Source organism: Oculina patagonica, chromosome 7 (assembly GCF_052425735.1).
Source record: "Oculina patagonica isolate OP01 chromosome 7, crgOcupat, whole genome shotgun sequence".
Taxonomy (NCBI): domain Eukaryota; kingdom Metazoa; phylum Cnidaria; class Anthozoa; order Scleractinia; family Oculinidae; genus Oculina; species Oculina patagonica.
The window spans coordinates 21,098,010-21,114,939 of NC_135764.1; the positions used below are offsets into that span (position 1 = coordinate 21,098,010).

At 40.9% G+C, this 16,930-nt stretch overlaps 2 protein-coding genes across 2 annotated transcripts in view; one reads left to right on the forward strand and one right to left on the reverse strand.

Annotated features, from left to right (window-relative positions):
- LOC144661521 (uncharacterized) overlaps positions 1-16,930 on the forward strand; it is a 216,163-nt gene that overhangs the window by 55,399 nt on the left and 143,834 nt on the right. The window lies entirely within an intron of this gene.
- The window catches only part of LOC144661526 (uncharacterized), a 165,800-nt gene that overhangs the window by 14,616 nt on the left and 134,254 nt on the right, over positions 1-16,930 (reverse strand). Inside the window, exons 4-5 of the mRNA XM_078522327.1 lie at positions 12,145-12,267; positions 10,486-10,584 (exon numbers count right to left, since the gene is read on the reverse strand). Of these exons, the coding sequence (XP_078378453.1) occupies positions 10,486-10,584; positions 12,145-12,267 (222 nt within the window). The remainder of the gene's footprint in view (positions 1-10,485; positions 10,585-12,144; positions 12,268-16,930) is intronic.

A 16,930-nucleotide genomic window follows, 5' to 3' on the forward strand; every position in this document is an offset into this window, starting at 1 on the left:
TAGAAAACCGCACACAAATGTGCTCTATCAATGGTTCGCTCTCCAGTAGTTGTTCATTATGTCGTGGTGTTCTCCAGCGAACGATTTTAGGGCCACTACTATTTCTATTATATATAAACGATCTTCCGAATTGTCTCTCAAATTGTGAGCCAAGGATGTACGCAGATGACACCCATCTTACATACGCGAGTGACAACACAGACAACATTCAGTTTCGCCTAAACCAAGATCTAGAATATGGCGTACGATCTCCGCCAAAATTCATTGTTTGGATTTTAACCTCATCATTTAAATTTTCAACTTCAACAATTGAATTTTATATCAAAATTCAAAATTTTACACCCTTCTTTCAGATTTCACATTATTGGAGATGTGTTGTACACTTATCTTTCCTTTTTCTAACTCAACGTTTGTACTTGACCTTGCTCGCTGTACATTTTTAACTCACTGAGAAAATTTTCAACTCGACTTTTTAATTTTTGTTTACGCTTCAGTGATCATTTGTCGAGACAATAAGCCTTTGTCGGGGAGGGAGGGGAGAGGGATATACCTACTCCCCAGGCTCTTTCGGCTAGATTCCTGCCAGGACGGTGATTATAGTAAAATGTTGCTTCGATCGGAGTATTTAAATCGTACTCTTATAAATTTCGGGGAATTGCCATAATCGCCCTAGCATGTTTATCGAGTGCACAGCAATCGAGCGTTCCTACATACAGGACAGACCGTTCTTTCACTGGTCGATCGCAAAGGTCGCCCTCCTTTTAATATAACGGATCGAGGATCAACTGATTTTCCTTGTAGATAATACACCGATTTCACAAATGGCGGACGCGCGGGAAAAAACTGGTACGAGGCATGAAAACGAGGCGTTTTAGGATAAACAGCTTTCGTGTTACAAGGGGAAAAGTGAAAATTACGCGAGTTCTGAAGTTTTTGTTTGCTAAACGGGGAAATAGACCGTTTTCCTTCCAGGTTGTCGAGATTACGGAATTCTAAACGAGTTTACAGTCTAGTAATTACTCTTGTTTCTGTGTTGCAAGAAGAAAGGGACCGTAGATCTGCAGGGAAACAGAGTTAAAGTTTTGGTTTTCCAATAAGGAGCTTCGACGGCTGTTGGCCGGTAAAAATTTACACGGAACGATATTGAAATTAATTTTCAAACTCTGTCAAGGTACGTTCTTTTCCAGACGCTGTCAAGGTATGTTCTTTTCACTTTTGTGAAAGCAAACGAACAATTCTAACTCTGTCTCCTTGCGGATTTAATAGAGCACGAACTCTGGCTTTGAATGGGAACTTGACAAGTCAACATTCAACTTTGAGCCACCTTGACCGGTCACATTTCCTTTAAACAAATTTATACTATTATTCTCTCGCTATTTTATTATTTTTATACTTCGCAAAACACCTTTGCTGTGCTATGGTAAATCGTTAAAATGTTGACAAATACTGTAATAAACATAATTCAGACAGACCAAAGCGGCTAATTCGATTAAACATAAAACATCACTTGGCTACAAAGAAGAAACATATATAAGCTTATCATACCATTGGAATTCAATACCGGTAGTCTTGGGCTTCGTCTGTTAAATTGAATACAATTTTTTTTCTAAAATGCAAGAATCTACTAGCCTACTAAGTCCAAAAAAAAAACTACAAAGTCGATTGAGAATAACACATTTTTATTGATGCATTTCAGGTACTTATGGTATCACGTATGGTTATTTTACCAGACAAAATATAAAGAAACCGGCCCGAAAATCCATTGTTACACATTTTTTCACAACGTACATGTATGTTAAAACAGACAATTGCGTGTTTATTTTCGTAATTCTTCAATGACTTACCAAAATCCTTAAGAAAATGTGTACACTCGTCTGGATACCGGAGCTTTCTTGATATAAGTCCGAGGTTTAAAATCGTTGGCGACCCACCGTATTTCAAGCCATGTGAAACCCAGGGTTTTGCTTACAACCAGAAACAAAACAAGATATTTGGCCGCGAACTTATTTCGAACTCGGTAATCTGGAAATCAACCTAGAAAACGAGCTAATACCCCCATTCAACGGAGGAGAGCTTCAAAACTCCTGTAATTTTCACTTCTCCCCTTGTAACACGAAAGTTGTTTATCCTAAAACGCCTCGTTTTCATGCTTCAGTACCAGTTCTTTTCCGCGCGTCCGCCATTTGTGAAATCGGTGTATTAATGGGTTTACATTACCTAAAATCAGTGAGCTATTGGAAATTTCAAAAAGGACGGTGGAAAGGGGGATATCTATGTTTGGAATCAGGATATCAAGTGAGCTATTAGGTTCTTGGTCTTGTCACGGTTTTTTACTAGGTTGATTCCGTAATTCTACGTTTCCGCTCCTCAGTTGTTTTGTTGTTGTTGCCCAACTAGCGATTAGTTTGTTAAATATGTTTGCAGCGGACATTTTGTATACGTTGCTGTCGTACCTTTGCAAGACCAGCATGGCGTACATCAAAGTCTGAAATGTAGTTTAAAATGTAGTAAAAATCCCATCGGAAACAATTGAATCCAAAAAAAAATACTATAAGGTACATGTATATGTGATAAACATCCATGGTGTAAGATGTTGTAGTAGTATTTAAGGCTTTGGAGGCTATAAATATCAGTAAAAACCATTTTTTTCTATCACAACCTAGTGAAAACCGTGACAAGACCAAGAACCTAATAGCTCATTTGATATCCTGATTCCAAACATAGATATCCCCCTTTCCACCGTCCTTTTTGAAATTTCCAATAGCTCACTGATTTTAGGTACTGTAAACCCATTATCTACCAGGAAAATCAGTTGATCCTCGATCCGATACAATAAAAGGAGGGCGACCTTTGCGATCGACCAGTGAAAGAACGGTCTGTCCTGTATGTAGGAACGCTCGATTGCTGTGCACTCGATAAACATGCTAGGGCGATTATGGCAATTCCCCAAAATTTATAAGAATACGATTTAAATACTCCAATCGAAACAACATTCTACTATAATCACCGTCCTGGCAGGAATCTAGCCGAAAGAGCCTGGGGAGGAGGTCTATCCCCCTCCCCTCCCTCCCCGACAAAGGCTTATTGTCTCGACAAATGATCACTGAAGCGTAAACAAAAATTAAAAAGTCGAGTTGAAAATTTTCTCAGTGAGTTAAAAATGTACAGCGAGCAAGGTCAAGTACAAACGTTGAGTTAGAAAAAGGAAAGATAAGTGTACAACACATCTCCAATAATGTGAAATCTGAAAGAAAGGTGTAAAATTTTGAATTGATATATAAAATTCAATTGTTGAAGTTGAAAATTTAAATGATGAAGTTAAAATCCAAACAATGAATTTTGGCGGGGATCGTACGCCATACTAGAAAACGTTCACAACTGGCTGAGAGCAAACAAACTTACTCTAAATATGACTAAAACCGAGCTTATACTTATTGGATCTAGGCAGAGGCTTAGTAATCTTACAGGTTCCCCGAAAGTTGCAATAAATGATTCTCAAGTTAGCCAGGTCAAGTCTGCAAAATCACTTGGAGTGATCATCGACGACAGACTTGATTGGAGTAGTCATATCGAGAAACTAACAAAGAAAATTGCTTCTGGGATTGGGGCCTTAAAACGAGTAAGGCACCTGGTCCCTCAAGCAAACTTACACCTAATATACAGAGCTTTAATACAACCGCATTTCGACTACTGCAGTACTGTTTGGGGAAACTGTGGGATTAATTTTCAAAACAAGCTACAAAAGCTACAGAATAGAGCAGCCCGTGTTTGACCTTCTCAAACTATGACGCGCACGCTGGTGATTTATTTGAAATTCTAGGGTGGAAAAATGTAGCTCGCCAGCAGCAAATTCAAAGAGCCACGATGGTTTACAGGTCTCTGCACGGGTTGGCTCCAGACTACCTATCATCTAAATTTGAAAAACGAGAAACCGCGTACAACCTAAGGGACTCTGAAAACAAACTCAATGTTCCATTACCGCGCACTAACTATTACAAAAACAGCTTTACGTACAGTGGCGCCATCTTGTGGAACAGTCTTCCTATTAACGTAAGACAAGCAGAGTCCCTTGGGCAATTTAAAAAACTAATTGAACAAATACTCTAGGGCACGGCATTCGTGGAAAGCAGCTTTTTATATTTGTACATATATTTTTATATTTCCCCTCTTTCTTGTATATATATTATAATTAGATTGTTGTATTGTAAGCTGATGAATTTGACCGTGTTTCTGGATACCCTGGATACCCTGGATACCATGGATGCTCTGGATACCATGGATACTCTGGATACCCTGGAAACTCTGGATACCCTGGATACTCTTGATACCCAGAATACTCTGGATACCCTGGATACCCTGGATACTCTGGATACTCTGGATACCCTGGATACTCTGGATACCATGGATACTCTGGATACCCTGGATACCCTGGATACCCTGCAACTCTGGATACCCTGGATACCCTGGATACTCTGAATACTCTGGATACCCTGGATACCCTTGATACTCTGAATACCCTGGATACTCTGGATACCTTGGACACCCTAGATACTCCTGATACCCTGGATACTCTGGATACCCTGGATAGTCTGGATACCTCGGATACTCTGGATACTCTGGATACCCTGAATACCCTGGATAAACTGGATACCCTGGATATCCTGGATACTCTGGATACCCTGAATACTCTGGATACACTAAAGATAAACCTGATACTCTGGATACCGTGGATACCCTGGATACTCTGGATACTCTGGATACCCTGGATACTCTGGATACCCTGGATACCCTGGTACTCTGGATACCCTGGATAAACCTGGATACCCTGGATACTCTGGATACCCTGCAACTCTGGATACCCTGGATACCCTGGATACTCTGAACACTCTGGATACCCTGGATACCCTGGATACCCTGGATACCATGGATACTCTGAATACCCTGGATACTCTGGATACCCTGGATACCCTGACTAATTGAACAAATACTCTAAGGCACGGCATTCGTGGAAAGCAGCTTTTTATATTTGTACATATATTTTTATATTTCCCCTCTTTCTTGTATATATATTATAATTACATTGTTGTATTGTAAGCTGATGAATTTGACCGTGTTTCTGGATACCCTGGATACTCTGGATACCCTGGATACCATGGATGCTCTGGATACCATGGATACTCTGGATACCCTGGAAACTCTGGATACCCTGTATACTCTTGATACCCAGAATACTCTGGATACCCTGGATACTCTGGATACTCTGGATACCCTGGATAACCGGGATACCCTGGATACCATGGATGCTCTGGATACCATGGATACTCTGGATACCCTGGATACCCTGGATACCCTGCAACTCTGGATACCCTGGATACCCTGGATACTCTGAATACTCTGGATACCCTGGATACTCTGAATACCCTGGATACTCTGGATACCTTGGAAAAAGGTAAATAAACCTGAATACTCTGGATACTCTGGATACTCTTGATACCCTGGTACTCTGGATACTCTGGATACCCTGGATACTCTGGATACCCTGGATACCCTGGATACTCCGGATACCCTGGATAACCTGGTACTCTGGATACCCTGGATACTCTGGATACCCTGGATACCCTGGTACTCTGGATACCCTGGATACTCTGGATACCCTGGTTAAACCTGGATACTCTGGATACCCTGGACACTCTGGATACCCTGGATACCCTGGATACTCTGGATACCCTGGATACTCTGGATACTCTGGATACCATGGATAAACCTGAATACTCTGGATACTCTGGATACTCTTGATACCCTGTTACTCTGGATACCCTGGATAAACCTGAATACTCTGGATACTCTGGATACTCTTGATACCCTGGTACTCTGGATACCCTGGATAAACCTGAATACTCTGGATACTCTGGATACTCTGGATACTCTTGATACCCTGGTACTCTTGATACCCTGGATACCCTGGTACTCTGGATACCCTGGTTACCCTGGATACCCTGGTACTCTGGATACCCTGGATACCCTGGTACTCTGGATACCCTGGATAAACCTGAATACTCTTGATACCCTGGATACCCTGGATACCCTGGATACCATGGATACTCTGGATACCCTGGTACTCTGGATACCCTGGATAAACCTGGATACCCTGGATACTCTGGATACCCTGGATACCCTGGTACTCTGGATACCCTGGATAAACCTGGATACCCTGGATACTCTGGATACCCTGGATACCCTGGATACTCTGGATACTCTTGATACCCTGGATACCCTGGTACTCTGGATACCCTGGATACCCTGGTACTCTGGATACCCTGGATAAACCTGAATACTCTTGATACCCTGGATACCCTGGATACTCTGGATACCCTGGAAACCCTGGTACTCTGGATACCCTGGATAAACCTGGATACCCTGGATACTCTGGATACCCTGGATACCCTGGTACTCTGGATACCCTGGATAAACCTAAATACTCTGGATACTCTGGATACCCTGGATTCCCTGGATACCCTGGATACTCTGGATACCCTGGATACCCTGGATACCTTGGATACTCTGGATACTCTTGATACCCTGGATACTCTGGATACTCTTGATACCCTGGATACTCTGGATACCCTGGATAAACCTGGATACCCTGGATACTCTGGATACCCTGGATACTCTGGATACCCTGGATACCCTGGATACTCTGGATACCCTGGTACTCTGGATACCCTGGTACTCTGGATACCCTGGATACCCTGGATACCCTGGATACTCTGGATACTCTGGATACCCTGGATACCCTGGATACTCTTGATACCCTGGATACCCTGGATACTCTGGATACCCTGGATAAACCTGAATACTCTGGATACTCTGGATACCCTGGATACTCCGGATACCCTGGATACCTTGGATACTCTGGATACCCTGTATACTCTGGATACCCTGGATACCCTGGATACCCTGGATACCCTGGACACTCTGGATACCCTGGATACCCTGGACACCCTGTATACTCTGTATATCCTGGATACCCTGGATACCCTGGATATCCTGGATACTCTGGATACCCTGGATACTCTGGATACCCTGGATAAACCTGAATACTCTGGATACCCTGGATAAACCTGAATACTCTGGATACCCTGGATAATCCTGAATACTCTGGATACCCTGGATAAACCTGAATACTCTGGATACTCTGGATACCCTGGATACTCTGGATACCCTGGATAAACCTGAATATTCTGGATACTCTGGATTCTCTGGATACCCTGGATACCCTGGTACTCTGGATACCCTGGATAAACCTGAATACACCGGATAGCCTGCAACTCTGGATACTCTGGATACCCTGGATACCCTGGTACTCTGGATACCCTAGATAAACCTGAATACTCTGTATACTCTGGATACTCTGGATACCCTGGATACCCTGGATACTCTGAATACCCTGGATAATCCTGAATACTCTGGATACTCTGGATACCCTGGATACCCTGGTACTCTGGATACCCTGGATACTCTGGATACCCTGGATACTCTGGATACCCTGGATACTCTGGATACCCTGGATACTCTGAATACTCTGGATACTCTGGATACCCTGAATACTCTGGATACTCTGGATACTCTGAATACTCTGGATACTCTGGATACCCTGAATACTCTGGATACCCTGGATACTAGGCATGAATAGATTGTGCCGGTAAATTTAGGAAAAGTTGCTTCACAATATACCCAAAAGTTGCTCTAAAGTTGCTCAAATATCAAAAAGTTGCCACCAAAATTTAGAAAAGTTGCTTGCTCTCTAGAGTGAATTTTGCGTTTTCTAGAAATTGAAGCGCTTGCAGGTTTACTAAGAGTTGCCCCAGCTTCTATGGCAAACTCAATGGGGTCAATGTCTGAATTATTTCCATTTTCCTCGTCGAAAATTCATCTGATTGCGATGCCATAAGTGATTCGCACTTCAGCAAATACCAAGATGGCCGGCAGCAGGCTTTATGTTGCAGCGAGAAACCGCTGGATTTAAGCGCCCGTTAGATAGGTAGCCGCTGTCCAGAATTCGTGGGCGTAAAGCAAGTGTTATTTTATTGTCATTTTATTGTATATCCTTAGTTTTAATAAAATCAGTTTTGATAAGACCAGTTTTAATAAAATCCTTCGAAATGAAACGACCTTTTATGGTTTGGATCGGTTTTATATCAATTTGTTGCTCAAAAGTTGCCAAGGAAGGCAAAAGTTGCCCTAGGTTGCTGTTACTACAAAAAGTTGCTCAAAACGCTAAAAGTTGCTCAAAAGTTGCCGAGCACAATCTATTTATGCCTACTGGATACTCTGGATACCCTGGATACTCTGAATACTCTGGATACTCTGGATACCCTGAATACTCTGGATACCCTGGATACTCTGGATACCCTGGATACTCTGGATACCCTGGATACTCTGGATACCCTGGATACTCTGAATACTCTGGATACTCTGGATACCCTGGATACTCTGGATACTCTGTATACCCTGGATACTCTGGATACTTTGGATACTTTGGATACCCTAAATACCCAGGATACCCTGGATACCCTGGATACCCTGGATACCCTGAATACCCTGGATACCCTGGATACCCTGGATACCCTGGATACCCTGAATACCCTGGATACTTTGGATACTCTGGATACTTTGGATACTCTGGATACCCTGGATACCCTGGATACTCTGTATACCCTGGATACCCTGGATACCCTGGATACCCTGGATACCCTGAATACCCTGGATAGCCTGGATACCCTGGATACCCTGGATACCCTGAATACCCTGGATACTTTGGATACTCTGGATACTTTGGATACCCTGAATACCCTGGATACCCTGGATACCCTGGATAAACCTGAATACTCTGGATACTCTGGATACCCTGAATACCCTGGATACTCTGGATACCCTGGATACTCTGGATACCCTGGATAAACCTGAATACTCTGGATACTCTGGATACTTTGGATACCCTGGATACCCTGGATACCCTGGATACCCTGGATAAACCTGAATACTCTGGATACTCTGGATACCCTGGATAAACCTGAATACTCTGGATACTCTGGATACTCTGGATACTCTGGATACCCTGGATACCCTGGATACCCTGGATAAACCTGAATACTCTGGATACTCTGGATACCCTGAATACCCTGGATACTCTGGATACCCTGGATACTCTGGATACCCTGGATAAACCTGAATACTCTGGATACTCTGGATACTCTGGATACCCTGGATACCCTGGATACCCTGGATAAACCTGAATACTCTGGATACTCTGGATACCCTGAATACCCTGGATACCCTGGATACTCTGGATACCCTGGATAAACCTGAATACTCTGGATACTCTGGATACCCTGAATACCCTGGATACCCTGAATACCCTGGACACTCTGGATACCCTGGATAAACCTGAATACTCTGGATACTCTGGATACCCTGGATATTCTGGATACCCTGGATACCCGGGATACCCTGAATACTCTGGATACTTTGGATACTCTGGATACCCTGGATACTCTATCTTTTTTTGAATGGACCTCGCTGCGCTCGATCCGTTTTGTTAAGGCATCGGGCCGATATTCTCCTAGTAAGGCCCTCGAACTTGGTTAATTAGATGTATGTATTGCATTGTAGCACATTGCACTGCATTAAATTGTATTGCATTGTGTTGTGTTGTATTTTATACCATGTCTTGAAAAATACAGCAAATCAGGGGTCTAGAAAAACGTTGCATATTCTGCGGTATTCCACAGGTCTTATTCTGCGAAAGTTTTCTGGCGTTCATTATGGCCTCCACGTTTTTTCGCCGAAGGCTGACAGCGAGCGTTTTTTTAATTCATTCAGCTCAGTCTAAATGTTGCGGGAAAATGTCCAAACAGAAATAAAGAAACAATTAATCTTTCGAACCCGAGATTCTATAGTTTCAATCTTCGAAAAGCTTTATGCAGACATCGAGGAATTTGCCAAACCGCGACTGAAAACCCAGGAACGGCGACAAAGAAAACAGTAAGGAAAACAGACCTTGGCCGCCTTCAGGCAAAACAAATATTTTACAATAATGACTAACCACTGCCAGGAAAACGTATTTGTGCCGTTTTTTATGGCTACCCAGAAGAAAGCTTTACATGTTCCGCAATTCTTGGTTTGCAACCACGTGACCAGGCGGCCATGTTGGATGACAAAACAATAAAACATGTTTTGGCAGAATTTGCATAATAAAATAGTTTGGTTTCCAACGGAGGAGAACGCTTTGTTCCTGTCATCCAACATGGCTGCTGTGACGTCAGCTGCAAACCAGCAATAAGCCTATTATAATATTCTCTCGAAGTCTTCCCTTTTTTTATGTTGTCCAGATTTGTCTAGTCGACTTAATTAACTGTTATCTGATGTAGGAGTGGGAAGATAGATAGACTTATAATTCGCTTAAGAAAATTGTTATTTACTTACTCCCTGAACTATGTTCCAAAGGTGTGTTTTTTTCAGCAGTCGTTCTCTCAAAATCTGCAATGCACTCCTTTAGCCGGTCGATTTCTTCCTCTAGAAACCCTACAAAGACAGTGATGTTACTGACAACAAGCCTCTTGAATGATTTTGTTAGCTTAATTGTATTAAAACACACATTAATCAGTGATGACACCATTATAAAAACTATCAATAGCATGCCGTCCTGGCAAATGGGTCGATACAATGATAATATAACCCAAAGCCGTTTCCGTTTTGATTGAGATATGGGGAGGGGGGAGGCGGTTGGTGGGGGAGCGCAATCCTAAGTACGGATCCAGCACCGTTTAAGGGATTGCTGAAGACGGTATTTTGTGGTAAGCGATTTCGGAGCGTTTTGTAACCCTGAATAATGAATTTGATTAGGGAGAGCCAAAAAATAAAATATATATCATTGTGCATGCAATACGAGTGCCAGTCTCAAATAGCGTTAAAATTCAAAATCCCTATATAACTCTTAAGAAAGGAGGAAAAGTTCATAAGATAACATAGCATTTTTGTCATTAAGGATGTCATAATTGTTCATCGTGGTATAAGATAGGACAGATGAACGTTTTTTCGTTTGTCTCACGAGAGAACTGATTTGAGGTGTTGACCGCGACGTTTCGACTCCAATACTGCTAGTCATCATCGTCATTATTATTCCGACTATTTCATTTTATTTCCTCATAGGTCCGCTTCGTTGTTGATCGGCTGTTATGTTTTTTTCATTTTCAAACACAACTTACAAGTTACATTCAGTTATTTACAAACAGCACAATGCTTAGAATATATTTTACATTGCTAGCTTACAAAACTTTGCTTACAATTAGTTATAATACTATGCAACACCGTAATTGCAAATAATAAATGGTGTAAAAAAATTCAAATGTTAGAAATTACAATTTATTTATTTTTTACGCCGTTGTCATTGCTTAACTCCCTGAAGTGTGTTCAAGAGGCGAAATAAGCTCAGTTATTTCCAAATTTAGAATTCTTTACGCATTTTTAATTTGCCTTAAACTATTGTAGCTATTCATCTCTTAAGAAAGTAGTAAATTTCGTTACCACACTTAAACGAGTTTACAGATGTCAGTTTCCGTTTTGTTATGCCGGCTAAACCAAAGCGATGTTGGCGAATATTTTTATCGTACCACAATTAGGTTATGCAGTTTATTCTTTACATTTCCAACATGCACTCTGGTAAACTTTTCCTCAATGATAGAAATAAAAACAATGCGCTTTGAATTTTCCTTGGCAGACTTGAGACCAAGCCAAGCCACACTACAGGTTTCAGTCCTTGTCACTGTATTATATTCTGCGCGCGATGGGATCTTAGCTTTCGAGATTTTCATAAATTTTTCGGCCGTCCCAGGTCCCGTAATTCTTCGGTTTCAGACCTCGCAACAGCTGAACGTGTATCTCAAATTTAAAATGGCCGCCACAAAACATATTTGATCTAAACATATTTAATCTAAGGGCCCCTTGTACAGCATATACTAGAAATTTCGGCGGCCGTTAACGGGAGATCCGACTATATCATTTTATTGTTGTTGTTGTTGTTCTTAACATTTCTTTTTTTAATTAGACGTAACATTTCCTTTTTTATTAGACTTATGTGCATACCTCGTTCAAGGTTCAATGTGTCCTCCAAAAGCCACTTTTGATCAAGAATCTTCCGTGAACTGTCGTCTTTCTCTTCAAGAAGTGACTTGAATGCTTTGTGCTCTTCCCTGTATTTTTCGTTTTCTACGAAAAATAAACCAGAGGCGAATCACAAAATAGCTCACTTCGAAGAAGAGTGGTGACCTAGGTAGAGAATGTCGACTCGAGCGCTTATGGGATTATGTGGGGTGTCACAGTGATATGTGCATCACCGTACACATATCGCTAGTGTTATGTGTATCACATGCCCCCACCCATCATACATTTTATTTTTTATAATTCTGTCTTTGCATCGCAATATGTTTAGTATAAAGGGAGGATTTTGTTGGAAAAAAAGATATTAGAAAAACAGCTTTGTAATCATAAGGCTTTGGGATTTTGCTATGTGAAAACTTTTCGGGACCTTCGAGAAACGGGCCCCAAGGCCAGTCCATCACTTACAGTCTTCAAAGCTAAGTTAAAAGCAACCTATAAATTAGAATTATAGATAACCAAAAAGAATGGAATTCTACTTAATCATTACAAAAAGTGGAATCACCTTTTCTCTTAGCTTTCTTGATGTTGATGTTTATAATAATTAGTATACCTAAGTTTGTACTTCTGTATTTTGACATTTTGACCTCAGATCAGGGACCGCGGAGACCATTTTAAAGTGGTAGGGCCTAAATAGCTGGCTAAGACAAGCAAGCATTCGGGTAACTGTTCCTCCATTAATCATGTAAAAATTAATAGCGGAGCTTCTGCGCGTAACTTCGGCGCGCGCGAGCGGATGATCCATAGGTAAGAAAATGGTTTTCCATCGAGCCGAGAAATTTCGGGGGTCGCCGCCACCCCCGAACGTACGCACGGATTAGGCCTGAGGACGAGGAGGTTCCTGCCCGTGGCTAAAGAAAAGGAAGGGGAATTACAAACAACAAATAAAGCGCGCAGGGCAAGACAAAATATAGACAACAATTAAAATTACTCAGCGACAATACACAGCAAAACATCTGATGGGTATATTATCCAACTGCTCTATTTTGTTTGACTTTTTTAAATGTGTAAGTGTATCGAAACCTCGATGCGCCTTTACGAAAAAAATGTTGCTCTCGTTCAATCGCTACACGGTTAAATTTTAATTTTATTGATCTCTGGTCATATCGTCTATCGACTGGATGATGTGGACGTTTCAGTTAGATCTAAACGAAGTTATGACATTGAATTGCGGGAACATTTGTTGCACGGTGTTCACTGTGTAGGCTGAATGAAACCGCGAGTAAAAGAGCGGCAGGGAACTTTCTTACCCAATATTTCTCCCACGATGTCCCCAAAAGTCATTGCCAACGAGACAGCCGAGCCAAGAGGTGAGGCTGTCGAGGCGGCAGAATCATAGAGCCGTGTGCGTATGAGTGTATAGGCAGAGAAAATCTTACGTTCTGCGTAAGGGACTTTTTTTTTACTATATTTGGGTGTAAGTAAACCCCATATTTGGGTTGTATTGTTCTTCCCAACTAGTTCCCAGTCTCTCACTCCTTGCTAGAGAGCAAATGACCAAAATGGCGTCCACGCGGCTCGCTGTTAAAATTTTCAATGTGGTCATTCATTCCTTTACCGATAAATACACCTTTAGGGAACTATAAATCGAAAGAGAATACCCTACAGAATATTCGATCAAGGTCTTCAAAGCGATGAAATAATCTTTCGAATTTGGAGTCCTTTAATTTACGATCGAAGAGAGAGACATGAAAATCAAAACGGACTGTTGACTTCAAATAGATGACTTATGAGAATGCTGAAGTCGGGTAAATGATTCCTTTTAGTGTTGATTGTGTTTACAGTAATTTCTGACCGATGATTTATTCCAAATCAAATACCGTTTATATTTTATTTGGCACGCATTTTCGCTCCGCGTAGGAATAACATCAATTCAAAGCGACGCTCACTAAAATTACTGCATGTCATACACACAAGAAAGTCAAAAGTTGTTTGCTTCTAACGGCAAATGTAATGTTAACTTGAATAAACAGTCATTTTGTCTCCAAATAATCCTTGACCGTTCAAGTTAGCGTAGCAGACATCTGTGTACGTTTTTTAGTGTGTTTAAAAGAGTGCGCGATCGCGAGAATACGCGCGCTGGAAACTACGGCGCCTGCTACGCAGGCTATCAAGCCTGTGTCATTTATGAACACCAGAGAAATAGCCCTTTTATTGCATATTACCTAAAATACAATTTACCATAACAGTGGTCATTTCAAATATAGTTCTATCAAAAACCATTCAATATCTGTTCTTATGAACAAACATGAGTATTCCGCTCGTTGGCACTTACCGATAGGTACAACTAGTTTATTTTCCGTAAAGTTGTGGGAAACAAAAATGGTCATGGCCAGAAATCGCGGACATCGGATTCGGCGAATTTTGATGCATCGTACATTTAGCGGTCACGAAAGTTGGTAATAGCCGCTGATTCAAAAGCGTGACTTTGGGCTCATAAACATCGCCGAAGACACAAGAATGAGGCCTACATAGATGAATATTTTGTGAAGTAGGGAAACCACTGGTCAAAAGTATTGCATGATAAAAATAATGAAGCAAAAAATCTTTCAAACGATGGCTTTTGCAGCACAATTGGAGCAAAGACGGCTGAAATATCGCAGTTCAAAGACAGCGGAATTTGGATTTCAATATGGACTGCCGCCTAGTTTGCTTTTCGACGATTTACGAGATTTTTAAAAGCAAAAAGCAAAGCGAAGAAATCAGCACCGAAGGTGAAAATTGGCCAAATAGTACATCATACGGTACTTATCCTCGAACGAGGGCGGCACTTGGGATATTCAGCGAATGTTATCTGCTACGGCGGATCAAAATCTACTTGGGATGCAAAAATTGGATTTCAAGCCTCTGAAATATAGAGCGTTGTATGAGCCAAGCTTCGAAAATAAACATCGATAAAAAGCAGGGCCAGTATCATTTGTTGATGAAAAAAAACTAATCAGAATAGCCGAAGGACCTTTCAAGAACTCGAGAAGAGGGCGGCACTTGTTCCCGGTAGGCCAGAACTTGCTCTGTTTTATTTTGTTTTATTTCTCTCATACATTTCCTTTGAGTGTTTGGCGGCCATATTGCCAATTAAACTCGCGCGTGCGTCGTGGCGTTGACCGGAATTTCTGGCCATGTTACGAGGAGATCCGAAATAATTGCGAATGATTTTCCTTGTGCAAGTCCAGTTTGCTTAGTTCTGTTGTTTGCTGTTGAATCTGCGGCTGTTATCAACAAGAATACAATAACCTCAACTTTAGCAAATGATTGTGTTAAAACGAAGCTACAATGGGCGTCAAAAGTCCTTGAGACAGTTGGATGAAATTGATACTAATTTAAAATTCCCGTTTTTCACTTTTAATCTGCTGCCGCTTCTGAACCACTCCCCCTCCCCCCCTTCGTAATATTAGTTCTATTTTTAGTTTTAAATCTCGTCTTAAAACATATCTTTTTAAATTAGCGTTTTTTAACTTTCAGATCTAGTCAATAATGTGAATATAGTTAGTTTATTTTAATAATTTTATGTTTTAATATTGTAATGTATATAGTTAGTATATTTTAATATTTTTAAGTTTTAATATTGTAATGCGCTTTTGCTCATTTACATGTTAAAAAGCGCAATATAAATTCATAAATTATTATTAGTTATTATTACTCAAACGAGGCAAATACAACATTGTTTCGGGGGGGAGGGGGTTATATTGAAGGGGTGAGGGGTAAAATTTGTCCAAGGTACTCAAAAAGTGCCGACTGTCTCAACACTTTTGGCGCTCATTGTAGCCACTGCATAGATCAAGTCCGCTGAATAAAAAAATACAGGACCCTGATGCAAACTAACAACCTGTACTGAATTGCTGAGCCTGATTTTATGACAGAAAATAGCATGATGTTTTTACTTTCTGAACGCAGTTTCGATAGATTCCGTGTGGGCAAGGATTAGATTTTCCCATTTAGATCATTTTTAAAGAAATGGGGAGCTCCGCTTTTATGCTTGCCTAAATCTTTATATTACATTATCCTTTTCATCCGAAGTCCTAAAATATCAACCCAACCTGAGGGGCTGGTATAGCCCTACCAGCACCTCCCCCTCCGCGGTCCCTGTAGATAACAATTATCATTTTTTCTCTGTACATTTAATATATATCTTTTAGTAGTATAGCTGTATTTTTTGTAACAAGTGTGGCATTTGTATTAGTATTGTAAGAAGAGTAAGTAACTGTAATGTAATTAATGTACCTGTATTAGTTTTATAAGAAGTGTGTGAAATTTCAATAAAAATTGTTAAAAAAAAGAGCCCCAGAAGCCAAACTCTGCAGCTGTCTTTTAGTACAATCTTTCCCGTGGAGGAAGTCATGCAGTTTCATATGTTCACTTAAGCTTTCATCCATTTCTCTAACTGCTTGGTTGGCTTCTCTTGACTTATAAAACCCCGAAGTCAATAGCGAAAACCGCGTTCTTCTCAGAGTTTCGTTTTTGTTTCCTCCCAAACCCATAACGCTCGAGCCGATATTATCAACCCAGTCATCACTCTTTTTCAAAGTGAGCTATTGAATCTACTTAAATCCCTTTGTCTTCCACGTCGATACTTAATGAGCTTAAGTCGTCACCTATTCTAATATTTTGCCTTCTACGATATGCGACACACAACGCAAGGACAACGCTATCAATAGTTAGTATAAATCTACTAGCGTTCTATCACGAATGCTGTTTTCTGATTGGCTACGCTACT